The 14728-nt window shown below is 46.8% G+C and overlaps 4 protein-coding genes across 4 annotated transcripts; 2 read left to right on the plus strand and 2 right to left on the minus strand.

Annotated features, from left to right (window-relative positions):
• Positions 1–276: 276 nt before the first annotated feature.
• N7458_000941 (uncharacterized protein) lies at positions 277–582 on the minus strand (the record flags this gene model as incomplete). The annotated part of the gene is made up of 1 exon (XM_056904335.1): positions 277–582. The coding sequence occupies one exon, from the start codon at positions 580–582 to the stop codon at positions 277–279; it is 306 nt and encodes a 101-aa protein (XP_056772102.1).
• An 808-nt stretch (positions 583–1390) lies between these two features.
• N7458_000942 (uncharacterized protein) lies at positions 1391–1686 on the plus strand (the record flags this gene model as incomplete). Its single annotated transcript, XM_056904336.1, has 2 exons — positions 1391–1537; positions 1594–1686. The coding sequence occupies 2 exons, from the start codon at positions 1391–1393 to the stop codon at positions 1684–1686; spliced, it is 240 nt and encodes a 79-aa protein (XP_056772103.1).
• An 8604-nt stretch (positions 1687–10290) lies between these two features.
• N7458_000943 (geranylgeranyl pyrophosphate synthetase) lies at positions 10291–10899 on the plus strand (the record flags this gene model as incomplete). Its single annotated transcript, XM_056904337.1, has 1 exon — positions 10291–10899. The coding sequence occupies one exon, from the start codon at positions 10291–10293 to the stop codon at positions 10897–10899; it is 609 nt and encodes a 202-aa protein (XP_056772104.1).
• A 1365-nt stretch (positions 10900–12264) lies between these two features.
• Positions 12265–13950, minus strand: N7458_000944 (uncharacterized protein; the record flags this gene model as incomplete). The annotated part of the gene is made up of 1 exon (XM_056904338.1): positions 12265–13950. The coding sequence occupies one exon, from the start codon at positions 13948–13950 to the stop codon at positions 12265–12267; it is 1686 nt and encodes a 561-aa protein (XP_056772105.1).
• Positions 13951–14728: the final 778 nt, after the last annotated feature.

The following is a 14728-nucleotide window of genomic DNA, read 5'->3' on the forward strand; positions in this document are numbered from 1 at the left end:
AGGTATCTTGCGTACCACTTTTTATACCTCGCAACAATGGTATTCAGAGTGAGTATAACATACTTGAAAGCATATACTATAGTTAGTTACAATAACTCCAATAGCAATGATCGAGATTCGGGTTGAAATTGAAGGACTGACTACCCAGTAACCAAAGTGAAATACATCTTCCCATTGCCTCCTAAATCCCATCCGATGCTAGTAATTTGGTGAAATCCGGGAGCGAGTCATCTAATGGCACGGACAGCCCCCCACGATACAGGATACAGCAGGCGCTCATTTCTCATCAAGAGGGACCCCGTCCTTGTCGCATTTGCAAGTTCCCATGACACAGCAGCCGCCCGTTTCGTGCTGTTCCAGCTCCAGAGCGACCCCGTCCTTGTCGCATTTGCAAGTTCCCATAACACAGCAGCCGCCCGATTCGCGCTGTTCTAGCTCCAGAGGGACCCCGTAGATGTCACATTGGCAAGTTCCCATGACACAGCAGCCGCCCGTTTCGCGCTGTTCCAGCTCCTGCCCTTTAGGACTGGGCACAGCAACAGCGAGGAGAGCAAAAAGTGGGAGGGCGGCGAGGAGACGCATGGCGGTGGGTGAGTGTTGGTGAAGAGATCGAGGATATTGCTAAAAAGTGCAAGTCTCAGCTTTGGATTGGCAAGAAGATTGTGGTTTCGATTGTCCATTTCAAGGGTGCCCGCCATCCTATTTATACACTTGAATCGCCTTACCTCTGGAGTTAGTTTGGGTCAGTGATTACGGCAGGTCTCAATACCATTTCCTTATCAAAGAAGTTGGCTACTCACATTCATCACAGGATGATGAGTTACGTTACATTGCTCACCAACCCCTGATATCCAAATTTGGCACCTTTGAGTGATGATCAACGCCATCATAAGCACTAACCGTGCCACGAAGTGGGTGTTCCACTGCCCAACGTCACTTTGCACCCCCAATTCTTCCACTCCCTCCACTTCTGTGCTGCTATCATTACGAAGGGTCGGCATTCTTGGTTTGGGAGCCCGTGGAGCTGTCTTTGGCCCAGCTTATGGGGTCAAAGTACGCAATCCGGGAAGCAGAGCTTGTGTCTATAGTGTGGCCAGTTAGTTTTGATTTTCCCCTTCTTGCCTTGCGATACAGTATTAGCGCTTCTAGCACCGCAGCTCACCACCGTTCAGATCATCCAGGGAATTCGATACTTACGGGACTCGAACCGTGCCCTTGCCTCCCTCACGTACGAATCAATCTTTTTCACCGATTCTGGGAGCGTGAGAATTGGTAGGTGCCAATCCACTTGCTGGAACTCATTTTACACCAGGATGGGCTGGGTACTAATGTCGGATCGTTCCCCACATCAGTGGGCGTGGAACGCAGTTGCGAAATTCACGCAGCGGACATGAATGCTGACGCGCTGAAGCTGTTTGCATTATCGGATATCATCAACGGTCTTCGAACGCAAATGAGTCCACTCGAACCATGGAGCCCTCAGGCTGAGGGACTGGCAACACGATTGATGACTACCCGTTTGGATGATGTGTGGCGGGTAAGTCCCGCTGCCGAAAAGCGAAACGGGGGTGGAACGGAACTGACTTAACCTAGGAAGATCTCTTTGCCCAAATGAAAGGTGGGGAGCTGAAGATTCTGGTCAACGTTGTTAGTAAAATTAGCCACTACGATGTCAAATTTCCCTAGTGAGCTCATGATTGATACGAGTGGTACATGGTACCCATTGGCTTGATAGTGGCCGAATCAGGAGGGAATGAGATAAGGTGGTGCTAGCATGAAAAAAGACGATATCCACTCTACCGTGGCCGTTCATTAGTATTTGGAACAAGGTACTTCAATTCGCATACCGATTTTCTATGGCCGCCTGCCTAAGCTTTCCATCTGCTGCCCTGCACGTAGAAATGTGCCGATTATTGAGGTTAACATATACGTCCTTCAATTCGCGCTCGTTCTCAGCGTGTTATTGATTTTATCATTACAGAACGCAGCAAAGAACTTGATGTTCTGGAGTCCTCCCAGCAGAAAACTACTGGGGAATGTGGGATACTCCGCCTTCGATGCATCTGTCGACCATCGATTAGACCGAAGCTCTGGCTAGTTGGCGTAGTTTGATCTTGCCCATATTCTTTATTGGCTGATTCCCGCTAAAATAATCCTTTTCCGCCTCAAGACGCCGGCTAAGTACGCGGTTAGAAAGGGACTAGACAGTGTATATAGGTTAGGAAGACGCCATACAAGCCAAGAGGCTGCTCGTATTTAGTGACGGGAGTTTCAATAGTAGCGAAGAGGTCCGACATCGTAAGAGGAGAGCGTGAAAAGCGAAGGGGCATCTAGAGGAGAGAAGAGGAGAGGAGAGGAGAAGGAGTGAGGAGGCGGGCGAAGGAACGGAACATCATTTAATAGCTGGTGTGGGGGTGGCAGCAAAAGAGGTGAAGGGGGATAATTATATTGATATGCTACCTTTTCTACTTGGGGGATCTAATGGCGATGGGCCTATTCCTGCAGTGTTATATTATGTATGAATCATTATATATTCATACTTGTTTCCGAATATGTAGACTTCACCATTCCGTTAAGTTAGCGATCTCGAAAAAAGGATGGTCATTAAGAGGTGCTATAAACCAGTCAACCACCGAACAGCGCATGCCATAAAATGATACTATTATTGAACTTATGCCAGATTTTAACACGAAAAAAGGTCAGCATGTTAAACATGCCTAATCATCCATTGGAAAGGCTGGGTAGGTGGTGGGTAAGTTCCACACGGCGGTAAGCACATTGGCTATCACCTAGGCCGTGGACTTTCACTAATAATAGAACAGGTTTTAGCCCCTTTCATGCGGATTGTTTTATCTAGCCAAGAATAGAAGCGATAGTATGCCCCGCTGATACTTTTCTACGGCCGAATATATTAGATTCCCAAATCTATCCCTCCCTGCGGCCGTATGTATTATAAATCGGTACGGAGGATCCCCTTAAAAGTATTACGTTGACATTCGCAACTTGGATTTATATAACTATCTCGATTGTCCTACAAAGCTACATATGCAATATTTTCAAAGTACTCACTTTCCGTCCAGCCAAATACAGACTTACAAAACTTAAGAAATTCGTTAGCTTCACTATGCGTCTATCCATTCTCTGTGCTACTTTAGCCTATGCTGCTGTTGAGCTTGTTGCAGCCACTACCTTTGTATTGCTTCTCCCTGATACATAAAATACCTCGGGAACTAGTTCAACTAACAGAGCTTCCCTACCAACAGCACTCAGCACACAACAAAGTGTGGCTGCAGGGGACAGATGGAGTAAACCGATATGAGCGCACCTTCAATAACGTTGCCAATGGTTGGGCTTTGGTTTGGCTATCGAATTGTGAAGGATCTGTATACAAATGGCCGTCCAAATATGGTGACGTTTATCTCGAAGATGATGGAACTTTACATGATGCTAGCGGTTAGTTGACATTTTTTTTGTTTGCTTTCTCTTGACTAATTCTTGGGACTTTTGGACAGGCGAACAAATTGGAACAACCAGAAATCAATGCCTTTCGGAGGGCACAGACGAGGGGATGTGAGATATTACTAGGTAGGCAATGGATAGAAGTCTTGGTCCTATCAGTTTTATCTCAGGTATTGGAAGTGGCACCATTTGTTGAATGGGAGAGATGTTAGTAAATCTGGGCAGTGCAGAAAATCACCACGGGGTTACCTAGATAGATAATATTGAAGAAACTATTACGGGTGACCATGTGCAAATTGCTTGCTGTTATATTATGTGTGTGCGTGTGTATGTCATTTACCCTGACCCCTCGCAGAAAGTTGATTTCCTAACTAGATTAAAATAGGAATCCGTACCCAGCCTAGTGGGGTTGTGGTTTAGAATCCAACTTCGCGAATGATATGCAGGCTACAACAACTTTGTAAATACATGGTAATTGATCTACTAAGATTATCCAAAACTTCCTGACCAGTGAACTTTGAGCCTCACCTGATAAGGCCTATCGCGGCCTGTTTGCCGTTCGCGGTGTTAGGCTGCCCTCATAGCGCGGCCATAATGAGTTCCTAGATAAGGTGGCCAACAGTTGTCCGTGGCTGGGTGTATCTCCGCTAGAAGTTGTGAATGTGTGCCGGAACTGACAGGTTTACTTAGAATTGTGAGTCAACTTGTACAGTAATATGCCACAGCCATCACAGGTTGCTATTATTATCAAGTATTCGGCCCTTCGCGGCCCAATCTTCTATATTTTTAGATCATTTACCCTATACAGTAAATCCTCAATAAGCAGTACCCGATATAGGCAATAGCCAATTGATAAAGGAATATGATTGGTCCCAATATATTCCGCTATCCTCCGACCCCTATTTGTTGCGTAACCGGGATCCTGTAGGCGATAGGGGAAGGATCGGTTATCTTCTATTCTGTGTTTCTAGTTCTTCAATCAATCAATCTACTAAGAGAAGTAATTCCATCTATTACAGTCTGGAGACTCTACATATTGCTGTGATAGCTTCTTCTACCCTTACCTCTGTGATTCGTTTCACCAATATAAGCAACTCTCCGACTCCAACGTGACCTGGTAAGCTGTGGTTACTATAACATTAGAAGCATCTTTGGGGTCTCACCACCAGGTAGAAATGGCAGTGACTTTGGGGTATTAGACCCACACCAAGCGAGTACCCATTTTGTTCAGGGGTCCGAGCGTCCTGCATGCTCAACAGTACATATATAAGGGTATGTCTGAGTACTCTGTAACTTACTACTGTCTCTTTCCCCCGGTCTTTTTTGGATAATGGATTGAGAATGCATCGTTGTCGTCGATCTTATCTCGTGGTTGCTTTATGGATATCTCTCGTGTTACTGCTATGGGCCAACCTCAGTTTTCTACGCGACATTGCACATTCTGCAGCAACCTTAAGTCCCGGCACACCTTCGCTATTTGACAAAGAATATCCTGCAACAGTTATCATTGCTTCTGTAAAGGGGGACAACTTGTCTTGGGCTGAGAATCGACTTGGACTACAGTCTTATGATGATATCGTGGTCTATGTTGCGGATGACTTCACAGCCGAGCATCACCCACCGTTAAATAAGGGGAGAGAGGCGATGCAATATCTAACATATCTGATTGACCATTATGACCGTCTGCCTGAAATTATGATATTTGTACACGCAAACCGACAAAGCTGGCATAACAACACATTGCTCCAGCGCGATGTCTGTTGGATGCTTAGTCTTCTACGTCGCAGTTATGTTGCAGAGAAAGGGTTTGTCAATCTCTGGTGTGACTGGACTCGGGGTTGCCCTGACTTTCTTCAAATGAATAAAGTCCAGTCAGAGCCAAACTCTCCACGCCACCCTCATTTTCTGCGTGCCCAAAGTGCATTTGGCGATCTTTTTCCCGACCAAGGGATCCCTCCTGTGATTTCCGCCGCTGGAGGTGGCCAGTTTGCTGTTACTCGGCAGGCTGTTAAAAATATTCGTTTGGAATGGCTGGTCTATATGCGAGACTGGTTGGTGCAGACTTCAATGTCAAGTTTTGATGCAGGACAGGTCTTCGAGTTCTTCTGGCATATGATATTTCTGGGAACTTCAGAGTCCGTTGTATGCCCTGAAGAGGCCTTCTGCTATTGCCAATTGTACAGCGTGTGCCTGGACCATAAATATGGCAGCAGTGAATCTGCTAGAGAGGTGTTGTCAGAGTTGAGGAATTTGGAGAGAAGGCGAAATGAAGTGGATCTACTAGTGAATCAGTTAAGGAGTCAGGACTATGTTGCACCAGAGGTACTTCGGAGCATAAGACAGAGTGCTGTCAGCAGTGAACATTATACTGAACCAATCACCTTCCTTCAGACGGAGCTTGACTCCATACAGGGGAGGATTGATAAAATCATCACACTGTCAATATGAAGCAACCAAAGTGTGCTGTTATAAAGAACAAGTTTGTCGTGCCAAATTGGATGGGAGGCGTTCAAGAACGCTGTAAGGGATGAAGAGATGCTACTCGCTTCAAAACTGCAACTGTAAATGCAGGATTATCATTAAAAACATTATTCCCTTCGTTCTGTGTCAAGAAATGTTGAATATTGGTTGAAACAACCTCTACAATCGCATCGCGAAGTCCATTCTCATGAGGCGGGGTAGTGCACCATATATCTTCGACAATGTGCGGGAAACATCCCAAGTTCCAATTTGATTTTGCCCAATTAACGATCCGGCTGCTTGCGAGTTCTCGGAGAGAAAAGATACCAAACTTGTCTGCAGCTAAATATACTCCACGATGACTGCGTGGTATTCCATCTGGCTTTAAATTCATAGAATCATCTACTTGACCGTAGTCTTGGAGATAGCAGAATGACAAAACGCGGGCTATGGTATCAACATTATCGCCCGGTAGGTTGACTTGTGATGACTTTGCTTCCTTATCATGTCTGTTAGAAGTTCGATCATGACTACAACGGGCAAGTCCAGAACTCCACTCACTTTGAACCCATCGTTTAGAGCAGCGTCAAAGAAGGGTGACTGAGAGCAGATGATGGCGCGGTGGCCTTTGAAATTATGTTCTTGACAAGATATTGTCATGTCGGCATATTTCCCGTCATCTGGAAGACTCCTCATCCAATATTCTTTATTGCCTGATTCCCGCTAAAACAATCAATCCTTTTCTGCCTCAAGACGCCGGCTAAGTACTCTAACGTTATTCTTACCCATGATGTGCACGTGCGCGAAATTTCGGCAGGGCCAATTAAATGCAATCTAAAGCGTATTCTGAACCGAGATGTCTTATCTGGTAGATTAGCCCATCCCCTCATCTTTCCAAGATCCATCAACGTCAAAATAAAATTGAGCTAACTAACTTATCCTAGGCCTCAAATTTCCCCGAGGTATTGACTATATCGTTCCACCGTTGACTACCGCTCCACTAATGCTTAATTTAATCCCAGGCATGTATCCTAGCTACAATGGATTGATTGCCTCATCTTTTGACATGCCGACTTCAACGCTCAGCTCCGTCGAAAAGGTTGTTTTCCGAACTAGTAGTTTTCGAGTAGGCCTGCGTTAGCAGTGATGTGCTCTCCACCGGAGCAGTCCTGTAGGATTGGCGGACATGGTATACCGCGCAGTCGCGTTGTTCAGTATTATGCCCTTGCATTTTGAGGGCATCTGGTCCATTTTTGGTTAGGAGTCCCGAATCGCCACCATGCCCCACCGATCACCACCAATAAGGTTTAGTGATGTCATTCCTCTGGCTCTATCCCCAACATGCGTTGATATTTCCTCGTGTTTTAGAGATGGGTCAGGCAGGAAAGTGAATCTCAAATTAGTATTGCTCTGAATAGACAGCATATCCCAACTGTCTTTGCCTCATGGCAGTTGCTTCTGTCAAAATAAGGGCTCAAGAGACCGCAAGAAAAGGAGACATGGAAATCGTCCGATCCCAGAGACACTCCGCTCGATCCTCGAGGGACCTGCGGCTACCTCTGGGAACTGTACTGGAGGTTCCAGGAGCAACAAAGCTCCCAGGACTGACTTACACGTTCCTGGAGCTGATGGAAGTGCTATGTAAGCTCATGTATATCCCTGACATCGATCCAAGGGACCAATCCCTGGGACACCCCGGGCGATCCCAGAGGCAATTCGGTCACCCGAAGACCCGCTGTTTACCTCTTAAGTACGGCTTGAGCTTCCGGGGGCCGTAGAGTTCCCGGGGCTGGCCAATAAGTTCCTGAACTCGATAGGGCTGTGAAAGAAAGGAGTGGATCCGTACATGAAACTGCCCTAAAGTTTCTTCATCCATACTTGAAGGAACCCGATCCCAGAGACACTTCCGTCGATCCTGGGATGATGAGTGGCGGCCTCTGGGAACTTTGCCTAGAGTTTCCAGGAGCAAGATAGCTCCCAGGAGAGGTGGTTCATGTTCCCAGAGACAGACTTTACACTCCTAGGAAGCTAACCCGCGATCCTGGGAGCTTTAAACCCCTCCTAGGATTAAACTTGCCCATCCCGGGACCAGAAAGCTTTTGAGGGAGTCTAATAAAGCTTCAGTTCAGTGGCAAACCTAAGGATGTCTGCATTAGACGCAGAAAACCGATCATAATAGGATGACAGCTCCCAGGGCCAGCCCATGCGTTCCAAGACTCTAGGATAGGCTCAAGAGCGGAGAGCGACGGGTGTAGATTTCACCTTCCTGGAGACTAGTAGACACCGCGCCGGAGAAGAATTTGATCGAGCGATGTACAAAGTGTTAGGATACTGCCGTCTCCTTCCGGTTGCGTCCCGTCTTAGTCAGCTAAAAATAGGAGTCGTCCCTCAATAGGAACACAGTGTGCTTCCCGAGTCTCACACAAAAGCACTCTTTCCCGTTCGAGAATTGGCCCCAAATCGTACTGATGCGGCCTTTGTTCCTGATGTGGTCTTGCCTTGTATCACAACAAGTGCTTCAGGAGTGGATCCTCCCCCCAAATTAAGCAACACAATAAAAGTCAACTGGAATAATTCTTCATAGTCAACCTCTTGAAGAATCCACCTCCGCTGATCAGCTTGGCGTGGCTCAATGGTGCCTATGAGTCCTTTGTCTGTCACTTGGGTACAGTAACCCTTAATTTATTCTGCATCGCCCTCAGAGCTACTTAAAGAATCCGAAAGTGGCGTATCTTGCAAGGACCCCGATTCACTGTGGAATTCAACCAAAGCGACCCCTTGGTCTTCCGAGGATTCCTCCGAGGAAGATACGCCCTTGTCACTAGTGAGACTATCTAGAGGACTTCCATAATCTTCAGTACTCTGAGTCACTTGCGAAGGCTCTAGAACGTCCCGTAGCATCTCATGCCTAGGATTGTCAAGAATACTAAGGTCAGCACTCTTCCAAAACTCACTTCCTTCGGAAGAAAAGGAGCCTCTATTATCGTCCTGGTGAACCCTTTTCCTTCTATGCTCGTCTGAGCAGGTAGATAATTCCTCAGAATTGTCATCCCTTGCTCGTCTTTGCCCAGCGAGGCCCTGAGGTATGGATGTGATATGATCTTTTATTTTTGACTGATTAGCAATCGGAGCTTAACCCTGTTTCTTGTTCTCTTACTTATATGTATGTCGCGAGTTGCGTTTAAACTCCCGCCGAAATTAGCTCCATCGCCAGTACTGGTTATGTCGCTGGCTGCAGGTCGTCAAATAGTCAGTTAACTTAGTCGACGCATTTGATTCTGAGATACTTACCCGGAGACGAATTAAGGTTTGTTATAATATTTCCTGGATTATTGCCAACCTGGAGTCCATTATTGGCTCCGTTAAATTTAACGGAGGTGGACGCCATATTCAAACTACCATGCGTTACCTAGAGGTTAGACAGAGAGGCCTTGCTGACCCTCAGCTGAAGGAAGTGGTTCTTAGGTTCATCCAGGTGACTTCGCGGTGCGTATATGGGCCTTGGCATTGGCTCTGTATGGGGCGCACGCATCACTGGGTTCCCAAGGATCCGAGCCCGATCACTACGGAGCCACGTAAGAGCCAGCCAATTTTCCTACGTCGGTAGATCACACTTCGATCGACTCTAAGACCCTACGACAGCCCGCTGCTTAAACGGTCATAATTCAGCGGTTTTGTCCTCGCTTCCAGGGAAGAGGGATTCCATTGGCCCATTGTGTTCATTGCTTGGTGAAGTGGGTCACTGGCAAGATACAACTACAACAATGGCCTCCTATTCGGTAGTGCTTAGTGTGGCAAGACGCCTTGCGGACACTAGCAGTGACTCTAGGGGTGCCAGAGTCCTTGCCTATTCAACCATCATACCAGATCGACTCTTCGTCCTAATAAGTCGAGCCATGGATACACAGTTCTTTCAAATTCTTCGACTCTGGATGCCTCTGCAGCAGCCCTGCTTATCATGTTTGAAGATAAAAAGCTGACGATGGCTACATTCTCTTCCTGAGTGCAGAAGGGAAGAGAGACTGTCAACGACGAGAGCCGCCAAGAGTTCTGCTGTTCAATGTAGGTTATGATACGTCAAATGAGCATGCGATGCGAAGCTGCCTACGACCGGTCAAAACGTGTTCAAATGCGATTTGCTTGGCTTGCAGCAGATCTGCGAGTTACAGATTGCTGACAGATAACTTGCATTTCACTCCTGACATACACCCTATCAGTTGATGCTGGCACCATTGGAAAGCTAACAAAAGATTAAGTGGTGTGGAAATTTTTGTACTTGACTGCACCACGCGGCGGCTTATTATGCAGTTACGACCCTCCTCCAAGGCTCAGGCTGGTAAACTTCCAATCCGCAGGCTAAAGATTCATAAAATGCCAGAACCCAAAACAGCCTCCGAGGAGCTCGTCGAGATCTCCCGCCTCTGTCTCGACTCCTTTGCTCCAGCAAAAGCAATCATTACTGATGTGAAGCACCTGGCTTCTTATAACTGGGTCGAAGCATCCACACCCACCATCGCTGTCCCAGGCAGTCCAGCTCGATGGTCTGCTCCTCAAGGGCCACGACGCGTGAAGAAAGATAGCGGCCTTGTTTATATTGCTCAGAATGTTGCTCGTCATCCTGATAGCCCTCTAGAGCCGTTATTCCGCTCCCTTTATATCGAGCAGCCTTTGTTCGACATCAGCTCAATTGACGTCGTGACCGACCGAAACAACATTCGCAAGCTTCTATCGTTTATCAAGCCCACTTTGACCAAAAATGGACTCGATCCATTCACCATCCAGGTGGATATGGCCGCTCAGACTGCGATATTCTGTCGTGACGAGACCGCTACCTATGAAGTAATTGGGCCGGGCGAATTCCGGGGCTTTGGTCATGAATTCGAGAAAGCATACACCATCCCTCAGGTTAGAGACAGCACTGGGCACCATCGCATAATTTCCTACCGATCTCGGTGGTGTGAGTTTTCTCGTGCGCCATGAGACAGACGGATGTGTTGGTGATTTGAAGCCTGTTGTAAAGGATGATGAGTCGACAGGGGACAACCTTGCAAACATTTTGAACTCATTGTCTCTCTCAACAGAGACCATCGCTATGGACGAGACCTCCGTTCAATCTAAATTGACCATCAAAAGGGAAGGTAGGGTAGTGCCACGAGAATCAACCCTAGAGATCAAACTCGGGTTTCTCACAAACCTCTGGAACTACGTTCTTCCTTAGCAGGAACATTTCATAATATCGCACTTGATTCTAAGATAAAATTACTGTTCTATATGTTAAGAAATATCACTTCTCAAACTTCCCACTGAACTTTTCCATCGAATCATCATTCAATCTTTTAAGCCAACTTTCCTCCGATGAACAGAATATCTGTGCGTCTAGCACGCCGAGGCCATCGCTAGAATCCAATGTGCCATATTTCACCACTCTAAGTCCAGGGTATTTCGGTGATTCCGCTGCCAGGGTACTCCCACAGTGATGACATATATTGTAGTATCAGCTGGCCTTCTTCATTGCGGCGACTAAACACCGTTGGAGAGCCACAGAATGTGTGGGACAGCCTTGGGACCAGAATATTGGTTGAAAATGCCGAGCCAGTATTTCGCTTGCAATCTCTGCAATGACATATCACGATCTAATTGAACGCTAAATGTGTCAGAAATAGTGCTAAGGGGTTTGGTATAACTAAGGGTGCCTGGCTTGCCTTTAAGAGTTGCTTATTATCATGCCGGGCAACTCGATATCGGATCAAGCCACAGAGGCATCCCCCTTCTAATGCCTCCGTTATTTTCTGATTTGGAAGCATGATGTAATCACTCTTTCGCTGCGTATGATGCTACCACTGCCTGGGAAACTCAAATTTTAGGCACTGAATTTATAATGAAATAAACAAAGCTGGAATGGTGGAATCCAACGAAACTGTCCAGTAGGGGCCGAATTGGAATATTAGCTACTCTGCGGCCTTTGGAAAGTATTTCTATATCCGGCAAAATAAATATCCTGGAACATGCTAGGATACAGCCGTATTGCAGCCCCTAATCGGTGTGAGTCACAAATGTCGCTAGGCTACGGCCGTATACCACAACCTGGCTAGTGATTATTCGTGCCCTTCGGCCCACCCACACCGCTTGCTTCCCTGGGTGCGCTACACCGGAAAGGCCTTTGCTACCGGAAGGGCCGTTTTCACCAATTCACACTACTTAACCGGCCCCTTACAAATATTACATATTTTACGGACCCTCGCTCCGCGAGGGTCCGCCACCCAAACGATATCGGATCTCCATACAATTCAACCACCTAGTTTCAATGCAATTTAAACCACCAAAGCAGTGCGATTTAGAAGATAATTAATATACCGAAATGCAGCCATCTGATTGGCCAATACAGAAAGCGATGCTACTTTTTAATGAAATAGCCCTTCTTCTTGCAAACCCCTTCAACTCCGGCAAGACCTCTCTCTTGAAATATGGCCGTAACTTCATGATAGCCTTCAGGTCATCACCACTCTTTAGAATTCGCTTCATACGTTCAACCTGGCTAGAATGCACTATCCCAGTCAATTTGGAAGCCTTTCGCGACCGATTCTCGCGAGCGTATCGGATCTCTCGCAGGTAATTCGAATTCTCGATATTCTGCTGCAGCTCCTCAATAAGATATGCGAATTCGGTCGCAGCTTTTGCCATCTTTCTAAGTAGGCGACGAGAGGGCGATTGTTGCATACGAGTAATCTTATCCTCCAGCCTCTCTTCTAGCCTCTTTACACGCTCAGCAGTCTTTGGTGTACTAAGATCTGACGAATCTTGGCCACCGCTAGCAATTGATGACGGCGGACTTGGTGTATTAAAGCCGAAATCCTCCTCGACCGAATCGACTAAGTCCTCGAGGACTATATTCGGATTGATTGGCCATAGGCCTGTCAATCGAAAGCCAAGCTTAATTGTAGAAGTTTTGAAGGTCTTCTGCCGAATCTGCGCGATCGCACCAAGGAAATCATCCTTGGTAATCTTCTCATAGCCGCTGACGGTAGCATCGTATACCCATTCACTGTGCCAGTGCTTATATGCACTAAATACACCAACATCTAGTGGTTGAAGGATATGGCTTGAGTGAGGCGGTAGAAAGAAGAGGATAATCTTATTATCCTCACAGTATTTGACGAATTCGTATGTAAGATGCGAGCCGAATTGGTCACATTCTAGTAGACGATGCGTCCCCTTAGCCGAATCCTTGGTAAGCTTATTGAATAGCTGTATCCACTGTAGGGCAAGGGCGTTATTAAGATAGCCAGTTTCGGTCACGGCAATTCTCTCATCGCCTACTATCTCAAACCACCGCTGTAGAAGGACCATAGCGCTAAGGATTACTACGGGAGCGATAGTAGAACCAGTGGCTGAGACCGCTTCAATAGCAGTTGCATACTCGCGATTAGTACTGAAACCGCCAGAGATTTGGCGCTTAGGTTCGCGGGTAATAATCCACTGGTCTTTACCTACGCCGATATTGAAACCGGTCTCATCGAAGTTCCATATATCGTCCGCAGTAATTCCGTATTGGGCAATCGTCTCCTGGCAGGAATTGAACCACTCTCTTGCAACCTGCCTATCTAGGCACTTCTTTCTCTCTATATCCATAGCTCGCTGACGACGAGAGAGATACTCGGGATGACGTTGGAGGAAGCGTCTTAGCCAGTGGTCGCCGATTGTAGGTGGTTTAGTTGTACCAATATGGCCACTGGCTAGAATTGCATTGGCAGCAGCCGCGATTACCGGTCGCTTAGGAGGAAAGAAGACCGAATCGAGGAAATCGATATACCGGCAAAGGGCAGATTCTTGCGATTCATCCAATTTACGACCGTTAGGTAGCCGTTCAGAGAGCGATGTGCGACCCTTGTAACGCGCAAGAAGCCGCTGGTACGGCAGGATTTTAGTGCGCGCCCACGCTTTAATATTAGGCTTATCAACATTCTCTAATTCAAGAATGGCCAATTGGATGCGAGATTCGATAGATTCGTTCGATTCATTCAATTTAGGCATGGTTGTGGCGAGAAATCGCGTGTAGAAAAGGGGTGTTTACTATGGGAAAACGCGATATCGTTTGGGTGGGGACCCTCGCTCCGCGAGGGTCCGTAAAATATGTAATATTTGTAAGGGGCCGGTTATACATACATTGTCCAAGCTGAGGAACTTCCGTACAGCCCGGCTCAAAGCTGACGAGTGCCTGGTTAGTTGGAGGATTCGTAACACAAAACGTAAGCAGGCCGTGTTAACGCTGGAGCTTCTTATTTGCGGGGTTGTGATGTGCCTAATTGGAGACTGAGACGCGGATGTGAACCCCAACGAGATATACCTGAGCCTTTTTCTCCATGGCATTCTGCAGATGAGCTTGTCTGGGTACCTTACTGTCTTAGTGGCAGTAGATATGGCGCGGGCTAGGGTCTTTAAGGACACGATGCTGATAACTTACCCTATCACTCACGTTTCAATGACGGTTTCATCCTTCAGAAGTCGGACGTATGGTACAGTAAGTAATAACTACAATTTCACCACTTTGTAGTGAATAGTGGTCTACGTCTGTGGACGGAAGCTACCTCCGCTCGGATAACATCGGAAGCGGAACCAAAAAAGGGCTTAGTTGTCTCATTCGTACTAAATCTCTCTCCACTACTCAGTGGGCGTACGATATCCTAGTGCCAACGGTTCCCACTAATTTTAGGACTCAGGACACCGGATTTAACATGCTCGTTTCTGATTGGTTAATGTCCCATTCATTTCCACTTAAAGGGAAGCCTGTCAGACTCGCCGTATTGAATAT

This window comes from Penicillium daleae (assembly GCF_028827525.1).
Source record: "Penicillium daleae strain IBT 16125 chromosome Unknown utg000001l_segment0_segment0, whole genome shotgun sequence".
In the NCBI taxonomy this organism is placed as follows: domain Eukaryota; kingdom Fungi; phylum Ascomycota; class Eurotiomycetes; order Eurotiales; family Aspergillaceae; genus Penicillium; species Penicillium daleae.